The sequence below is a fragment of the Populus alba genome, chromosome 10, assembly GCF_005239225.2.
Source record: "Populus alba chromosome 10, ASM523922v2, whole genome shotgun sequence".
Classification (NCBI taxonomy): Eukaryota; Viridiplantae; Streptophyta; class Magnoliopsida; order Malpighiales; family Salicaceae; genus Populus; species Populus alba.
This window is the reverse complement of record NC_133293.1, coordinates 2,399,193-2,416,419: the sequence shown is the minus strand read 5'-3', so window position 1 is coordinate 2,416,419 and position 17,227 is coordinate 2,399,193. Positions and strand designations below refer to the sequence as shown.

Genomic DNA, 17,227 nt, shown 5'->3' with positions numbered 1-17,227 from the left:
AGATAATTTTGAACATAGGCACCAACACTATTAGAATCTGATTACCCCATCAATGAATAACAGTTCGTGAATAAGAAGTATAAGATGGCAACATGAAGACAATTGTTCTTCAATAAGTCGATTTAGTTTGTTAGAGAACTAAAATAAGAGAGAAAAGTCACCCTCACACACTTATGAAGAGAGATGCAGTAATCTAAATTATTATTAATTAGAGATTTATATCTTTAATGGAAAATGACAATGTTTTCCATTTTTTTTTTTAAAAGTAGTTTGATCTAGTTATAACATCTTAAGACTTTTGCAAGGGCCTAAGGCCCTCGTTAACCTCCCCCTAGCTTTGCCCCTACTCGTGAGCACTTGGTCACATAATTTATATGCAAACGATACAACTCTAGATCTATATAATGAAATCCTAGGGACTCCCAAATATTACCTTAAATTTATCGTTATCGATGCATGTATAGATTTTAAAACCCAATAAGAACATGATAATCGTGCAATAAAAAAAAGATAGCATGCATATTAAGTCAATATTTAGACTTGCATAAGATATAGAAATACAATTCTAGCATGTATACTGAATTTGTATAAAAAATATATACTTAAACAAAACCAATTTAAAGTAATAACTTGTTGAAGATTTTAGAATATTACCAATCTCTTTTCTTTTTTTTCGCCAAAGTTAAAATCATTTATCCTTAAAGCTTTATTGCTCCTCACTTTGTGTAAAAAAACTCACTTCAATAAGTCTCACAGGATTTCAACAACACCGTCTTCTTTAGGTGCGCTCATAAACAATGTTCAATAAATACAAATAAATTATACTAAATGTCTTTCTACAAGGACTAAAACTATGATCTATATTATGAGGAAAACAAAAAGGAATAAAGCTTAAAAAACCGGAGGATTTAAGATGCAAAATATGTGAAGAAGAATGTCAAATTTTGTAGAAAAATCTATCTAGACAGTGCAGAAAAACCAGCTTGAAAACACTCTTCTTCAATCCCTTTTACAGACAATTTTAGAAACTAAAAGCTGATAAAATTCTCTTATTAGCTTTGATTACTTTCCATAAAATTTGAATTAAACCTAAATATTTGGAGCTTTAAAATACATGTCTTTTGAGCTGAAAAAAACTGTCAGATCTAAAAAATCCTTCTAGAAGAAAACTAATCAATTTTACCATTCATGGACTGGACTGGTAATTCTTGAAGGGCCAAACCCAAGTTCAAATTTAAGTTGGGATAAAATAATGTTTTGTAGTGCAAAAAATTATTTTACAATGCATCCAATGTCCAGGCCTCAGTTGAGCCGAGAGCCTAGTTTTGCTTAATTCCCTCTCCTCTAAAAGCTTGAGTTGTATTTTTATTGGGGTTAAATTTTAGCCTCTCAAGTTCCCTTTTTATTTTTTCACTGAAATATGTTAATAATTTCCTATAAATTAACCTTGCCATGGAAAACATTCAGCAGAGTTTTTATGAGTACACGATCACAAACATCAAGACCACGCAAAACAAACACACAAGTTTTCATAAGAATAAAAATACAAGTAATCTATCTTGCCTCTAACACTGAAACTGAGCATACGTTTACCGAAGGTGGTTTGCTCTCGCTCGATGAATAGCTTGCTTCAACAAGATCCCTTTCAGTGAAAAATCCTGGTTGTTTAGGCTGAGGCAATTCATCTTCATTACCCAACATCAAAACCACATATGACATGTTTGGTCTATCTTCTGGATTTTCTTGCACACACAATAGCCCCACGTGAATTGAACGTAGCACTTCAGACAAATAGGGTGTTTCAACTTTTGATCCCGCAGCCAGTTCCAGAGGCCTGCCTTGTTTGAACAGTCTCCAAGCCTGATAAACAAAACCATGCTGTCAATAAATAACACATTGAAGATTTAAAGTGTTCAGGTCTCATTAAACATGTGCAGGCATCTGGTTTCTGAAAAAAGTACTCAAGAATATATTGAAATTAAAGATAATAAGTAACATAGCTTTGACTCCTACATGCCCAATAAGGTTGAGGTGGTGATCTGGATGACGGAATCCTCTGTTCCTATAGCCACCCACTATCTCTAGCACCAATACTCCAAAGCTGAAGACGTCTGATTTTAGCGAGTAGAGCCCATAATTTGCGTACTCTGGGGATATGTAACCACTGCATGTATTCATAGAATTTTAAGTTCCATTTGCGGACTATGAAGATAAAATGCGTATGATGGAGATGAAGACACTCACTACGTTCCAGCCACTTTATTAGTATTGGCTTCAGTTTCATTTTCTCCAAAACTTCTAGCCAGGCCAAAGTCTGAGATTTTTGGATTCATTTCGTCATCCAACAAAATATTGCTGGTTTTCAGATCTCTGTGGATTATTCTTAGTCTGGAATCTTGGTGAAGATAAAGGAGTCCTCGAGCAATCCCGTTGATGATGTTGTTGCGCTTAGGCCAATCTAGTAGCAAGCTTCGAGTCTCATCTGCCCAAGTCAATCCATTACATCTCTTATCAGATTCATAAATGTTGGTGAAGGAACTAGAAAAAAGGAGATGATAAGTTACGATCAGTGAATTTTGAGTTACAATTACATATACATATATGGCAGAATTTGTCAGCATGAAAGTGGAGAAATCTTCCCCTACAAAGCCACCTTCCAACCTTTGAAACGAAGGGCTAAAAAATTGATTTGAAACATTGGAATAGCTTTTTGAAAAGTTCTGTGAGATTCATACCAAAAATGTAGAAGTCCAAGCTTTTGTTAGGCAAAAGCTCGTAGACCAACATATTTTCATCTCTTTCAATGCAGCATCCAAGAAGCCTCACTAGATTCCGGTGCTGAAGTTTCACGATATGTTTGACTTCATTTTTGAACTCATCAAGTCCTTGTCTTGAATTCTTAGACAGCCTCTTGACAGCTATTTCTCGTCCATCTGTTAATGTTCCCTGTAAATAATAAATCAGAATCATAAGCAAATCATACGTTGTCTGCTGAATTCTCAGAGAATTTCATGCAGCTTGTATCTGTTCAGGAATTCTTTCCAATCAGTCATCCTTTTATGCTAAAAAAAGGTTGGTTCTGTAGTGGAACAATTTCAATACCACAGAACTCCATTGGTGCCTGGAGTTTGTACCATGAACACTCAGAAGCTATATTGCATGACTGTTTATGGATAATTATTACCTTATAAACAGGTCCGAAACCCCCTTGTCCTAGTTTATTGGATACAGAAAAGTTATTTGTTGCAGAAGCCAACGCATCCATGTTAAAGAAGGGTAATTCTAGTTCTTCCTTCAAGTCCTTGTTATTTGATCTTCTTTGCAAATTACCTGTCATTTTTCCTTGTCAGGATAACTGTTATGCTTGTTGAAAAAATAGAAAGAAAGACAAAGGATCTCTATTTGCTGCTAAACTCAAGATTTGTATAGCATCAAACACAACCGGGCTTTGAACAACTTACAGTCATACCTTACATTACTGAAAATCAAATTAATTTTTTTTAAAAAACCCAATCTTGCTATCTAATGATCCAGGACTGGTTCAATAGGAATACGTTACCATACCCAATCTTGTTTGGTGTGAATACTGTTAAATAATAAATTTACTTTTGCTGAATAATATTTTTACTTTAACCTATATATAATCTCTTTGTATTTAGGTTAACTCAAGGACTTTAGAATAAACAAATTAATGAGAATTCCAACCTCCTTCTCTTTATGTTCGTTTGTATTTTATTTTAATCTAAATTAACTTAACATGGTATTAGAGCTGATTTTATAGAACAAGGGTTAATCTCAAAAAAAATTTTGGAGTGATATTCTTCCGCTTCTACAAAATCTGGTATTTTCTCCTTTCCTTCAACTTCTGCAATTTAATATTTGCATTCAGTTTCTGCAATTTGTGTTGTGTTTTGGAGTAATTATATAATTTCAAGAAGATATTTGTTTTGTTTCTGCGATATCTGTTCAGTTTTTGCAATTTGGTACTTTGTCTTTCATTGCTTTTGTGTTCTGGTTTTGTTTGTTAATTATAGCCACCGAAAGAGATGATTCACGTCAGTCTATGATTGCGAGGTTTGATGGAAAGAATTATTCATACTGGAGTTATGTAATGAGAAATTTTCTTAAGAGTAAGAAGATGTGGGAATATGTTAGTGGAACTTATGTGATACCCAAGAATACTAAGGAAGGGGATGTTGTTTTGATAGATACATGGGAAGCAAATAATGCAAAGATTATTACTTGGATCAACAATTCTGTTGAGCATTCCATAGGCATGCAATTGGCGAACTATAAGACAACAAATGAGGTTTAAGATTATCTGCAAAGGTTATTCACGCAATCAAATTTTGCAAAGCAATATTAGTTAGAGAATGACATACGAGCTCTTCATCAGAAGAATATGAGTATTCAGGAGTTTTATTATGCTATGACAGATCTTTGTGATCAATTAGCTCTTACATAATCGGCAAAATTAAAGGCATGTGGATGCCTATATTGAGCGTAGAAAAAGTACTAACGATTGGTATACAGTTTTTAACAGCACTTCGCAGTGATTTTGAAAGACTTAGAGGTTCAATTCTACATCGTTTTCCACTACCTTCTGTTAACTATGTTGTTAGTGAGTTATTGGATGGAGAAATACATTTTTAGTCTTATTCTAAAAAGATAATTCTTTCCGCTTCAAATCCTTTTGTACTAACAGTACCCTTTAAGCCATTCTCTAATCATCATAATAAGCCTTACACAAGAGTTGGATTCGATGAGTGCGGTTTCTATAAGCAAAAAGGTCATTGGAAGGCCTAGTGTTTGAAGTTTAGAAAACAGAATCAAGTTTGGAAGCATGACAGTCAGTCACAATCTAATGCTTATAAACCACCTCTAGGGTTATAAACCACCACCACAATATTGCAGCAATAACTTCATCAGGCTCTATCACTGATCATAGTACTCTAGCTAAGCGATTTCAGAAGTTTCTCTCCTTACAGCCATAAGTAATGTTCATTTCTCCTTCCATAGGTCAGTTGCCTCATAGTTCCTCAGGTATGTCATGTTCTAAATGGGTCTTAGATTCTGGTGCTTCACATCATGGGTCTCTAGATTCTTCATCTTTTACTTGTGTCCCCTTTGCCTTCCATTCCTGTTATGACTGTTGATGGCACTCCTATGCCCTTAGTAAGTGTTGGTTCTGTTATAACACCTCACTTGTCTTTCCCTAATGTTTATCTTATTCGAAAACTCAAATGAAATCTTGCTTTCGTTGGTCATTTATGTGATTCTGATGATTATTTAGTCATTTTTTTTTTGTTATGTATAGGATCTACAGTCTCAAAATCTGATTGGGACAGGTCGTAGGGAGAATGAACTGTATATTTTAGACGAGTTAAAAGTATCAATTGTTGTTGCTGCTACTACTACTATTGTTGATTTGTCTTGTTTTTATTTGAGTTCTTCATCTTTTAGTTTTTATTTATAGCATTCTCGTCTAGGTCATGTTTCGTCTTCTTGTTTGAGATTTTTGGCATCCACATGAGCTTTAAGAAATTTGCAAACTTTTGATATTTTTTTATTGTAGTGGATGTAAATTGGCAATATTTTTTGCTTTACCTTTTAATCAAAGTATTTTTGTTTCTTTTTCACATTTGACTTGATTAATTCTAATGTATGGGGACCTTCTCATATTACCATAAAGGAGGGTTTCAATATTATGTTTCATTTATTGATGATCATAATCGTTATTAGTGAGTTTATTTAATGAAACATTGTTTTGAATTGTTTGAGATATACACAACCTTTCAAGCTCTTGTTAAAACTTAACATTCTGCTGTAATCAAATGTTTTAAGTGTGATTTGGGTGGAGATTACACCTCTAATAAATTTTGTCACTTTTTTGCCTAAGATGGAACCATTCAACAAACTTCATGTATAGATACTCATGAGTAAAATAGAGTTGCTAAAAAGAAAACATAGGTATATTGTCAAGACTGCACGTTCTTTATTGTTGTCTGATTCTGTTCCTAATGAGTTTTGGGAAGAAGTTGTCCTTACTGCTGTAAGTTTGATTAATACCATTTCATTGTCTCATAGTTCAGGTTTGTGTCTTTTTGAAAAGTTATATGGGTGTGTCCTTAATTATTCCTCATTTAGAGTTTTTTGTTGTACTTGTTTTGTTCTTTGTCCTTATGTAGAACGTGGTAAATTGTCCTCTTGATTTGCTATTTGTTTCTTTCTAGGTTATGGTGAAAGTAAAAAGGGGTATCGTTGTTTTGACCCAATAACTCAGAAACTTTATGTGTTTTGTCATGTTGTCTTTCTTAAGCATATACCTTTCTTTTCTATTCCATCCATTACTCATAACTTGACTAGACCTGATCTTATTCGTACAGATCCTTTTTTTAAAGATTCTAATAGTTTATCATCTCAGGTTCCTAGTACCTCAGACACTCCTCTCCATGTTCATGTTCAACCAATTTATACTCATAATTTTGCAGGTACTGACACTTTACTCTCCAGCACACCTGAAGCTTCATTCTTATCTATAGCTCCTCAAGCTTTATTTGAGATTGTAGATCCACCTCTACGTCAATCCATACGCATTTGTAAGTCCACAAAAAACTACTTGATTTTGTATATTCTTGTTATTCTTCATCGTTTACTTCCTTTTTTAACTTCTATTCATTGTCTATTTGATCTCTTCCTATAAAGAGGCAATTCTTGATCTCTTTGGCAGGAGGTTATGGATGAGAAACTTTTTGCTTTGCATAAGACAAATACTTGAAATTTGGTTCATCTACCTCCTAGTAAGAGTGTTGTTAGTTGTCATTGGGTGTATAAGATCAAGACTAATTTTGATTGGTTTATTGAGTGATACAAAGCTAGGTTGGTTGTAAAAACATACTCTCAACAATATGGTATGGATTATAAGAAGACGTTTGCCCCTATTGCAAAAATGACTGCTATTCGTACTCTTATTGCAGTAGCTTCAATTCGTTAGTGGCATATCTCTCAACTTGATGTTAAAAATACCTTCTTAAATGGAGATCTTCAAGAAAAAGTTTATATGGCGCCCCTTCCTCGTGTTTCACATGACTCTAGGTATGTTTGTAAACTTAAGAAAGCATTATATGGTCTCAAACAAGCACCTCGTGCTTGGTTTGAGAAATTCTTTGTTATGATCTTGTCTCTTGAATTTGTTTCTAGCAGTCATGATTCTGCTCTTTTATTAAGTACACTAATACAAGTCATATCATTCTATCTTTATATGTTGATGACATGATTATTACTGGTGATGATATTAATGGTATTTCAATTTTGAAGACAGAGTGGCTAGACAATTTGAAATGAAGGATTTGGGTTATCTTCGATATTTCTTAGGTTTTGAGGTAGCTTCCTCACCTAGAGGTTATCTTCTTTCCCAGTCAAAATATATTGCAGATATTCTTGAACGAGCTAGACTCACTGATAACAAGACTGTAGATACTCTCGTTAAGGTTAACGTAAGGTATTCTTCTTCTGATGGTTTACCTTTAACATATCCTATTTTATACCATACTATTGTTGGGAGCTTGGTATATCTCACCATTACTCATCCAAATATTGCATATGTTGTTCATATTGTTAGTCATTTTGTTTCTTCTACTATTGTTCACTAGGCAACTGTTTTTCATAATTTGCGATATCTTCAAGATATAGTCTTTCAGAGTCTTTTATTTCCATCCACCTCTTCCTTGGAGCTGCGTGCATACTCTAAAGCTGATCATGGTAGTGATCCCACATATCACAAGTCTGTTACCAGTTCTGTATCTTTCTAGGTGATTCTCTTATTTCTAGGAAGAGTAAGAAACAATCTATTGTTTCTCAATCCTTAAACGAAGCAGAATATCGTGCTATGACATCTACTACCAAGAAGATTGTTTGGCTACGTTGGTTACTTGTTGATATTGAAGTTTTCCATTCTCATCCTACTTCTATGTATTGTGACAACTAGAGTTTTATTCAGATTGCTCACAACTCAGTTTTTCATGAGCAAACTAAACACATTGAGATCGATTGTTATCGTACTCGTCATCATCTCATGCATGACACCATTACTTTGCCTTTTGTTCCTTCTTCCTTGCATATTGTAGATTTCTTTACCAAGTCGCATTTCATCTCTCGTTTTCGTTTTCTATTTGATAAACTCTCGATGCTTGTAGCTGTTTCATCGTGAGTTTGAGGAGAGATGTTAAATAATACATTTACTTATGTTTTATTTATTAAGGTTAGAATAATATTTTCAGTTTAACCTATATATAATCTATTTGTATTTAGGTTAACTCAAGCAATTTAAAATAAACAGATTAATAAGAATTCCAGTCTCCTACATAAGTATTTTTTTTTTTTTAATCTTAATTAATTTAACAAATACTTACGGTTTTTCTGCTGCTTCTTTTTCCAAACATACAAGACCAAGCATAAGCCAACGAACAGAATCCCAGTAGGCAACACAGAGCTTACTATGATCATTTTCTTCACTTTGGATTTGGTATTAGCCTTTGCAGAGCCACCGTTATCTATAACATGGTACAGAAAAACTGGTGTTAAAAAGAGGAAATGACAATATGGCTGGAAAGTTTTCTTTGTAGCATTCAATTTCAGCTTTCTACTCATTTGTTATAAAACAGTATCATTTTGGGTAGGAGAAAACCAATCCATCATGTTACCATCACCAAGCCATGACTAATCAGCTGTGTAGAAGGAAACACTGTTGCTGATAGCCTTGCAAAGAAAGTATCCTTTTGCCAATAGCTTGCTAGTTTTCTATCTGAATATATTTCGAATTTTAATAATAATAATAAGAAAAAAAACCGACTTCTCTAATCTGAGGATAAATTCATACCTAGTTCAGATGCAGCCATCCGTATAAAAATGTCTTGCTCATTTTGAAAGAAAGTTCTCATATCAATAAAATCATTGAACCAGAGCAAGCAGCCACTTGCTCCATCCCTGATGTCCAAGTTTGTATACGCAGTACAGCTGCAGTTCTTCAAGCATGTGTTCTTGCACTCCTCCAGGTTCATACTCCTGCTGAACCATGATTTTCTTGTCTCCGGCATCTTCAAACCTCTGAGCTTCCGAAACCCATCTCTGGAACAATTTAGTGCTGTCTTTCTAACGCAACCGCTTGACCAATCAGTCTTGTCCCAGTCTCTTGGAACTTTTGGTACAAATCCGTTCAAGCAATTACACACTGGAGAGTTGTTAATGCTACAGATACCATTTGCGCCACAGAGTGCATAACGCTCACAATTATCTGTATTTCCTGTTTCATAAAGAAACCAACTTTGAGTTTGCTCGATCCAGAGGAGGTGCTGGATATCACCATTCTGACTTAGGAAGACCCTCCAATTCCTTGAGTTATTAAGAAGATTTTCTCTGAAAAATATCTCCTTATCATTAAAAACAAGTTCAAATGTGTAAACTGGATTTGGTTTTAACCGAGGCAAACCACTGAACCCCATACCATTCCATGGCCCACTTCTATACTTCACATTTGAATCTTCCAACACTGCATACTCCGGATATCCATCAGGAATAAGGATTACTGAAATATTACCTCTGGAAGGATCATCTGGTGACTTCCATGATGTCAAGTGCCAGTCCATGCCAGTTTTGGTATTCCGTCCTAGCTTCATGCCCGGTATTAGTGTGTTGCCTGGATAATCAAAACTCTGCCACAAGGAGTTCTCCATGTTATTATCACCCTCCTCTTTCACAACAAGGTTTCCTGTATCCAAAAGCTGCGCAACTGGATTCCTAGCAGGTGTTGATGTGTTGGAAGACCAAATGATGCTTCCACTACGATTGAGAAGAAGAAGAAGTCCTTCGTTGGTAAGCCTTACGACTCCTGATGAATCGTTAAGTGGAGTTTCTCTGTTGGCAACCCAAACTGCTGTCTGGACAGATATTTTGCCATACCATATCCCCAAGTATCGGTTTTTGGATTTCCCGGGGCTGAAAAATCCTAATTCATAGGTCCCGCCAGCTGAAACTATAGTGTCTCCATCTCTAATGAACTGAGCTGTGTTTATGGTGTCAGTAGGTGTGGTTGTTCTTACAATCAGAAATGAAATGAAGCAGAAAACAAGCATGGGGATGCAATCCATTGCTGCTCTCGTGTTTCTTCGTTATATTACAAAATGGCTGGCCTTGCTAGATGTGAAAATATTTAACATAGGTAAACGCATCTCTTTTCCATTGCCTATTTAACATAGGTAAACGCATCTCTTTTCCATTGCTTGAGTTCGTTGAAAATTATAGCTACCCAATCTTGAAAATCTGAATCATGAAAGTGGCAAACCACCAGACTATCCTCGGTGCTTCCATCCACCAATCATTTTAAAAATATATCAGCAACTCCTAACAAAATAACAAAAAATTCAAACATTTTTATTATTAAATAAATATAACAATATCAATAACACGTAGAAAATTTTATATCATATTAATAATAATATATTGCATTGCAGTTTAAAGTTAAACACGTTACAAAAATCAAACAAAGTATATTAGTATAAATAATTTAATACTGAAATTAAAAATGACAAGACATGCCAAAATAATAACAAATATATTTTGAGTGAAAAGTTGAGTCAATAAATCTAAAAAAAGTTAATGTGATTGTGTGAGAAGGGTTGAGAAAAAGTTGATAAATAAGAGAAAATAAGGCTTCAGTGATTTAAAGGGGAATTATTATATACTAATAAATCATATTATATGAAAAGAAAGGGTGCATTGTCCGGATCACAGCTAAGAAAGAAAATTGAGAAACGCAGTTTATAAGCTATGCAAAATGAAAACGACAAAAAATTTAACAGTAAACCCGTGGAATGAATTCATGTACCAGAAGAATCCTAAGCATATTACCGGCACTATCTTCTGGATTTTTTGTTGAAGCCAAACTTGAATTGAAATTCTTTGTTGTGGCTTAGAATTTTTGGCCGCCTAAATTGAAGGATTTTGGTGGGTGAGGGCCAGGGAAAACAATAGAGGAAGGAAGGATTTGAGGTTGCTGGTGTGGCTTTTGTCTTTTTAACTAGGGATTTATTTCTCTTTATGGAAAGCGACAAAATTTTCCTTAAAAAAAGAAAATAAAGTTAGGTCTAGTTATAAAATTTTAAGACTTTTGCAGGGGATTAGGCACCAACTACACTTCCCTAGCTCGTCCCCAGCTTCTAAGAACATGGACACATAACTCATTTGCAAACACTAAAATTCTTGAAAAGACAAGAAATCAGGTTTGAAAATGTGACATATAAATAACCTTGAATTTAAACACTAATACTATTGAAATTTGATATCTCCATATTCAATGAATAACAATTCACGAATAAAAAATATATGACATCGCCATGAAGACAATTGTTCTTCGATAAGTCGATTCTGTCCATTAGAAAACTAAAATAAAAGAGAAAGCTCACCCTTACACACTCACATAGAGAGATGCGGCAATCTAAATTATTATTAACTAGGTATTTGTATCTTTGATTGAAAACGACAATGTTTTCCTTAAAAAAAAGAGTTGGGTCTGGTTATAAAATCTTAAAACTTTCACAGAGGCCTAGGTCCCCACTAACCTCCCCCGAGCTCCACCCCTAGTCCTGAGACTTGGTTACATAACTCACATGAAAACGATACAACTCTAGGTCTATCTAACGAATTCTTAGGGACTCACAAATATTACTTTAAATTTATCATTTTCGCTACGTCTATTGATTTTGGGACCCAACAAGAATATGATAACCTTGCAATAAAAAAAATGATAGCATGCATACTAAGTAAATATATAAACTTGCATAAGATATAGAAATAAAGTGTTGGCATGTCTACTAAATTTGTATAAAAAATATACTTAAACAAAACCAATTTAAAGTAATTACTTGTTGAAGATTTTAAAATGTAACCAACCTCCTTGGTTTTTTATGTTGCCAAAGGTAACTTATTTATCCTTAAAACTTTATTGCTCCTCACTTTGTGAAAAGCAAAAAAATCACTTCAATAAGCCTCACAAGATTTCAACAACACCTTTTTATTTAGGTGCACTCATAAACAAGGTCCAACAGATACAAATGAACTATACTCAATGTCTTTCTACAAGAATTGAAACTAAGCTCTAGATTACGAGGAAAACAAAAAGGAATAAAGCTTAAAAAACCAAAAGATTTAAGATGGAAAATATATGAAGAAGAATGTCAAATTCTGTAGAAAAATATATCTAAATAGTGCAGAAAAACCAACCTAAAAACGCTCTTCTTCAATCCCTTTAATAGACAATTTTAGGAACCATAAATTGATAGAATTCTCTCATTATCAACTTTGATTACTCTCCAAAAAAGTTGAATTAAAACTAAACAAGAAAAGTGTGATGCTAATGAGTATTGGGTTGCAATCATATTTTCTTAAACTCTTTGTAGGATTTTTTCCGACCTCTAACATTTTTCTATTCATGTCGTGTCCTCTGCTTTGGGTCAGAGAGCAATTGACACGATCAAAAGATTGATGTCTCTCCCAAGTGTAAGAGTGTCGAAGTAATAAATAACCCGGCAAGACCGGGGTCGGACCATATAGAGGTTAATTATATAAATAATAATAATAAGTTAAAGAGGACTTTGAGATGTAAGATTAATGCAAGGTTCAACAATGATAAAAACAAATGTCAAGGTTGGAGGATCCACTAATAGTATTAGAAATAAGTATAATATAAACTCTTTTTATTAATCAATTGGAAACCACACGCAAAGAAGGTTCCAATAAGATGATTTATCATTAATAGTTCATTATAAATTTTTAACATAATCATATTAATTATCTTATTTAAGTAACACTAAACTTTTATATATTGTCAGGAATTCATGATGCTAACTTATGTTAACAAGAAATTAAGTTCCTTTTATAGCACAGGTATAGGTTATACCATACGGTTGGCTAGGAAAGTGCCAAGTATTTGTTATACCAAGTGTTATACAACACAAATCTAGATTAACCATTTAACAAGGTATTAAGAATTAGTAAGATAAAAGATAAGACATGTTAATAACAAACTTTCTTGGATATAAACATTGAAGCTCATGTTAAGTTTATATTATACCTATTCTAACACCATTGGTGAAACCTTTTCACCTTGATATAATAAACTTAGCTAAACATTATGAAGAAAAGAAACATAAATAAATAAGAGGAGAACATGATTATAAAAGTATAGTAAAGAAAATGAAAGGCATAAACAAGAGATTAATGAAAATATAACATGGAATAAAACTTGAATATTACAAATTACAAATAAAGAGAGCAAGAGCAAGATCTTGATCTGAACAACCAAGATGCCTAAATGCATGGCAAATGCCTCCTTCTATAGGCCAAAATTTAAAACTATTGATTTAATGACTAATTGTTGATTAGGTGGCCACATCTTGACTTGGTGACAATCCTTATCTTCTTTTCTAAACAAAACGTCATTGGTAACGTCAGAATTTGAACAAACTTAACTCATGAAAGTTTTAGAAAATTGTCTCCTCTTTTAAAGAAAAAACAATTGAGGTCATTTGGACTTCTATAACTTGAGATATGGACTGAACATTGAACAATAGGATTCCTTATTCATCCTAGCTACAAAAAAGAAAGAAGATTTCAGAACTAATTCCACCTTCAGATTTGATTCTCCTATCTTATATGGGACTTCTAAAGGGTAACAAATATGATCCTATCAAATTTAGGATTTTAAATTCAGATTTATTCATTTTATTGTTATTTTCTTCTTAGTTTAGGGTTTATTTATATTATTTGGGTTTAATTGTAAGTGGGCATCATATAAGTTCACATAAGGGGTCCATTATGGTTTATTTTAGTTCGGAGTCACTATAAATAAGGGCATAACCAAACATGCAAAGAAGACAATTCAGATTAATAAACTTCTTGTTTGTCGCACTTTGTGTGTGTGTGGGTTAGTGAGATAATCTCCCTTTCATGGTTCTCTAAAGAACTGAAAACAACTTATCGAATAATAACTGTCTTCGTGGCGTCATCCTTATACTTCTCGTTCATGAATCAATATTTGTTGGGCGGGGGTCTCCATTTTCAATAGTACTGGTGCCTAGGTACAAGTTATCTTTGTGTCACACTCCTATCAAACCTGATTTATTGGCTTTCCGGGAATTGATGTCTTTGCATGTGGGTTACATGACCATGTGATCATGAGGTTTGCATCATTTGGTATCAGAGCTTGGCTCCATTAATCAGGTTATATCCTTCTGAAATTTTCGTTTCTTGTTGTTTCTGCAAAAAAGAAAAAAATTCTTAGTGTCCAATTTCTTCTTCTCTTGATTTGGTATCATATAAAAGAAAAAAAATTATTTCGTTTGGTTCCTGACCAAAATATATCAGTGGCATAAAAAAAAAGAGAAAAAAAGAAAAGAAAAGAAAAGAAAAAAGTCATTCAAAAAGGCATTCGTTTGTTTCTGCCCCAGAAAACTAAACAAAGGAAAATTTGACCAAATCAACTCAGAATGAGTTCAAATTTGATTATGTTATTACTAGGAACCTAATCGCACCACATATTGATTTTGGGGTCAATTGGATATCGTTTTCTTTGGGTTTCAAATTCGGGTCTAATTAGGTCTGATTCATAACATTTTTGCGTCAGTCTATCAAACCTTATCGTAAATTGCTCAAATTTCATATTCTATCTATGTAGCTTGGTAGAGCTCTATATCTGAATTTTTAGCTCAATTGGACATCATTGACTTTAGGTTCCAGATTCGAACTTATCTCGTCGTAAACGAGTTTGTTTTGCGTCAACTTTTGAAATTTGGTTTCTCTTTGTTGTTTTCATTTCTTTCAGTTTATTTTCATCATATCCAACATATCTGGGTGTTGTTTCATCATTTTTAATATTTTGTTTTTTTTTTATTCAAGTCTTCAGTTTCATTCATATTTCGGATAGACTCGCTTGCTACTCGCGAGACTATCATCACAGTTTTGTTTTTTCTTGTTTTTCTAGTTTTTATTGCCTCTTGAGTCATATATACATATTTGGATTGGTTCTATTTGGTGTTGGTTTTAATTCTACAAGAACCACAAGAAGGTGAGACAAGAGGTGTGAGCGTGTGAGGATATTAAGAGTGTTTGAGCGAAACACAAGCGATGTGAGGATTGTTTTTCCACTAACCAATTTTTACAGGTACAATGTCAGAACAAAACAACACACCACGCCCTCCCGATGTAGAACTTAAATTCCAAATGCAAGCCATGATGAAGATGATGGAAATAATGAATTTCACGATGGGGAACATGTGTGAAAGACTTGAGAAGGTGACAAAACATGGTAATGTGGCTGGAACATGTACCCAAGATGTGAGAAAGGTTGGGGCTGAATTGAAATCATACCATAGCAGTGGGGCTGAAAGGCCAAAGTGGGATGATTATAAGGATTTTGAGGAGGACGTTGATGATAATAGTGATGGTGGTTTTAAGGATGAGACCATAGGCTATCGAGAAGGTTTTCAGCAGCCTAGAAACCGAAGGGATTTCATGTATTTTGATGAGGTGTTATGGCAAAAGAAAAGGAGGATTCAAAAGGAGAGGTGGTATCAAAGGGACAGAAATAAAGAGATTAGTGTTTTAAAGAGTCTATCTCGTATTCTCGGGGAGATAAAGCAAGAACATTATGTGTTAACGACAACAGTCAATGCGTAGCAAGCTTCAAAAGGAGAGGAGAAAAAATGTTGCAATGATGAAATACGAAATAGAACGGCTGCTACTTTTATCCAAAGTTGTTGGCGACGATGGTTGGCAAGAAAAGAAGTCCAAAGGCTTCAAAATGAGGCTAAGTAATTGCACTACCAGAAATTCGCTAAATACCAACGGAATCCCCGACGGAAAATTTCTGTCGGTATTTTTCGGTCGAAATTACCGACGGAATATTTCCGTTCGTAATTCGGTCGGTAATTACCGACGGTTATAATCCGTCGGTAATTACCGACCGAATTACGGACGGAAAGTTCAGAATTAATGAAAAAAGGGCGGGTACCTGAGGCGGGGGTTTGGCGGGTGATTTTTCCGACAGAATCACCGACGGATTCAAATCCTGGGACTCGCACCATCAAAAATACCGACGGAATCACCGACGGATTTCAATGCCAAATCCATACGTACGACGTGACAGGTGCACAGTCAAAAAATACCGACGGAATCACCAAGGGATTTGAAAAAAGCGGTCCGTGCGGTGACGTGTCGATTCCCCATGACATTTAGCGACGGATTCACCGACGGTGTTATTTCGTCGGTGAGTCCGTCGGAAAAAGTGAATATATTACCGACATTCTCCTCCCCCATTTCTCCTTCTTCTTCCTAATCCCAAGTCTCCCCATTTGCAAATAACCAGCCCCCCCTCGCCCCCAAACAAAAATCTTTCTCATCTCAGCAGTTGTATTTCTTGAAGTTTTGTGGTCACAGCATCCGTGTTTTGATTTACCGACGGATTTTATCAATATTTGTAAGCAATTCTATCTTTTTAAATTTTAACATTTAAATGTCAATTTTATTGTTTTTTTAGTATAAGTATTTTTATTAGTAGATGTACATGTTTTATTGTTATTTCTCAAACAAACTTGCAGTTTATTAATGTATAATTTTATACCTGTTATGGTTTGTTTTAGATTTTGTAAGATTGTATTTGTTTGTAAATTGTTAAAACTTTGTGGAATTACAAGTTATGTTTTGAAATAATTAATAGCTTGCTTAATAGATCCTTTTTAAGTTTTATCGATGGTATTGTAGAGTGGTAATTTCTGTTAATTTATATATATATATATTAATTTGTATGGACATTGATAAATGATAATGAATATTTAATATTTATGAGAAGTTGTGATTGGTTTGTTGGATAATTTCGAGGTAAAGTAATATATTTACAAATTTATTTACCTAACTTAGTTAATTAATATATACATGATGTCATCATAATTTTATAGAGGTTCGATAGAAGTCATGGATGATCGTTCATGGATGTATCTAGATTCACCCCAAGGATTGCGGAGGATGGATTATTGTAACGGGGTTCAGGGTTTTATTAATTTCGCAACATCTATTCCCAGAAATTTTACTGGAGGCGGTATTAGGTGTCCATGCAGGAAGTGTCAAAATAAAAAGTATCTGCATCCAGATGTTGTAATAATGCATCTTCTACACAAAG

The 17,227-nt window shown here is 34.1% G+C and overlaps 1 protein-coding gene across 2 annotated transcripts; it reads right to left on the bottom strand.

Moving 5' to 3' along the window:
* Positions 1–1,510: 1,510 nt before the first annotated feature.
* On the bottom strand, positions 1,511–11,056 carry LOC118051983 (G-type lectin S-receptor-like serine/threonine-protein kinase At4g27290). Of its 2 annotated transcripts, none has more exons than XM_073411820.1 (8): positions 10,906–11,056; positions 8,879–10,398; positions 8,412–8,552; positions 3,185–3,342; positions 2,736–2,946; positions 2,245–2,482; positions 2,014–2,164; positions 1,511–1,860 (listed from the first exon to the last, which is right to left on the bottom strand). In XM_073411820.1, exons 2-8 carry the CDS (start codon positions 10,143–10,145, stop codon positions 1,555–1,557), a joined length of 2,472 nt encoding a protein of 823 aa, XP_073267921.1. In that variant the 5' UTR covers positions 10,146–10,398; positions 10,906–11,056; the 3' UTR covers positions 1,511–1,554. The 2 variants fall into 2 exon arrangements, with proteins under 2 accessions (XP_073267921.1, XP_034918681.1); XM_035062790.2 differs by having other exon boundaries at positions 3,185–3,330.
* Positions 11,057–17,227: the final 6,171 nt, after the last annotated feature.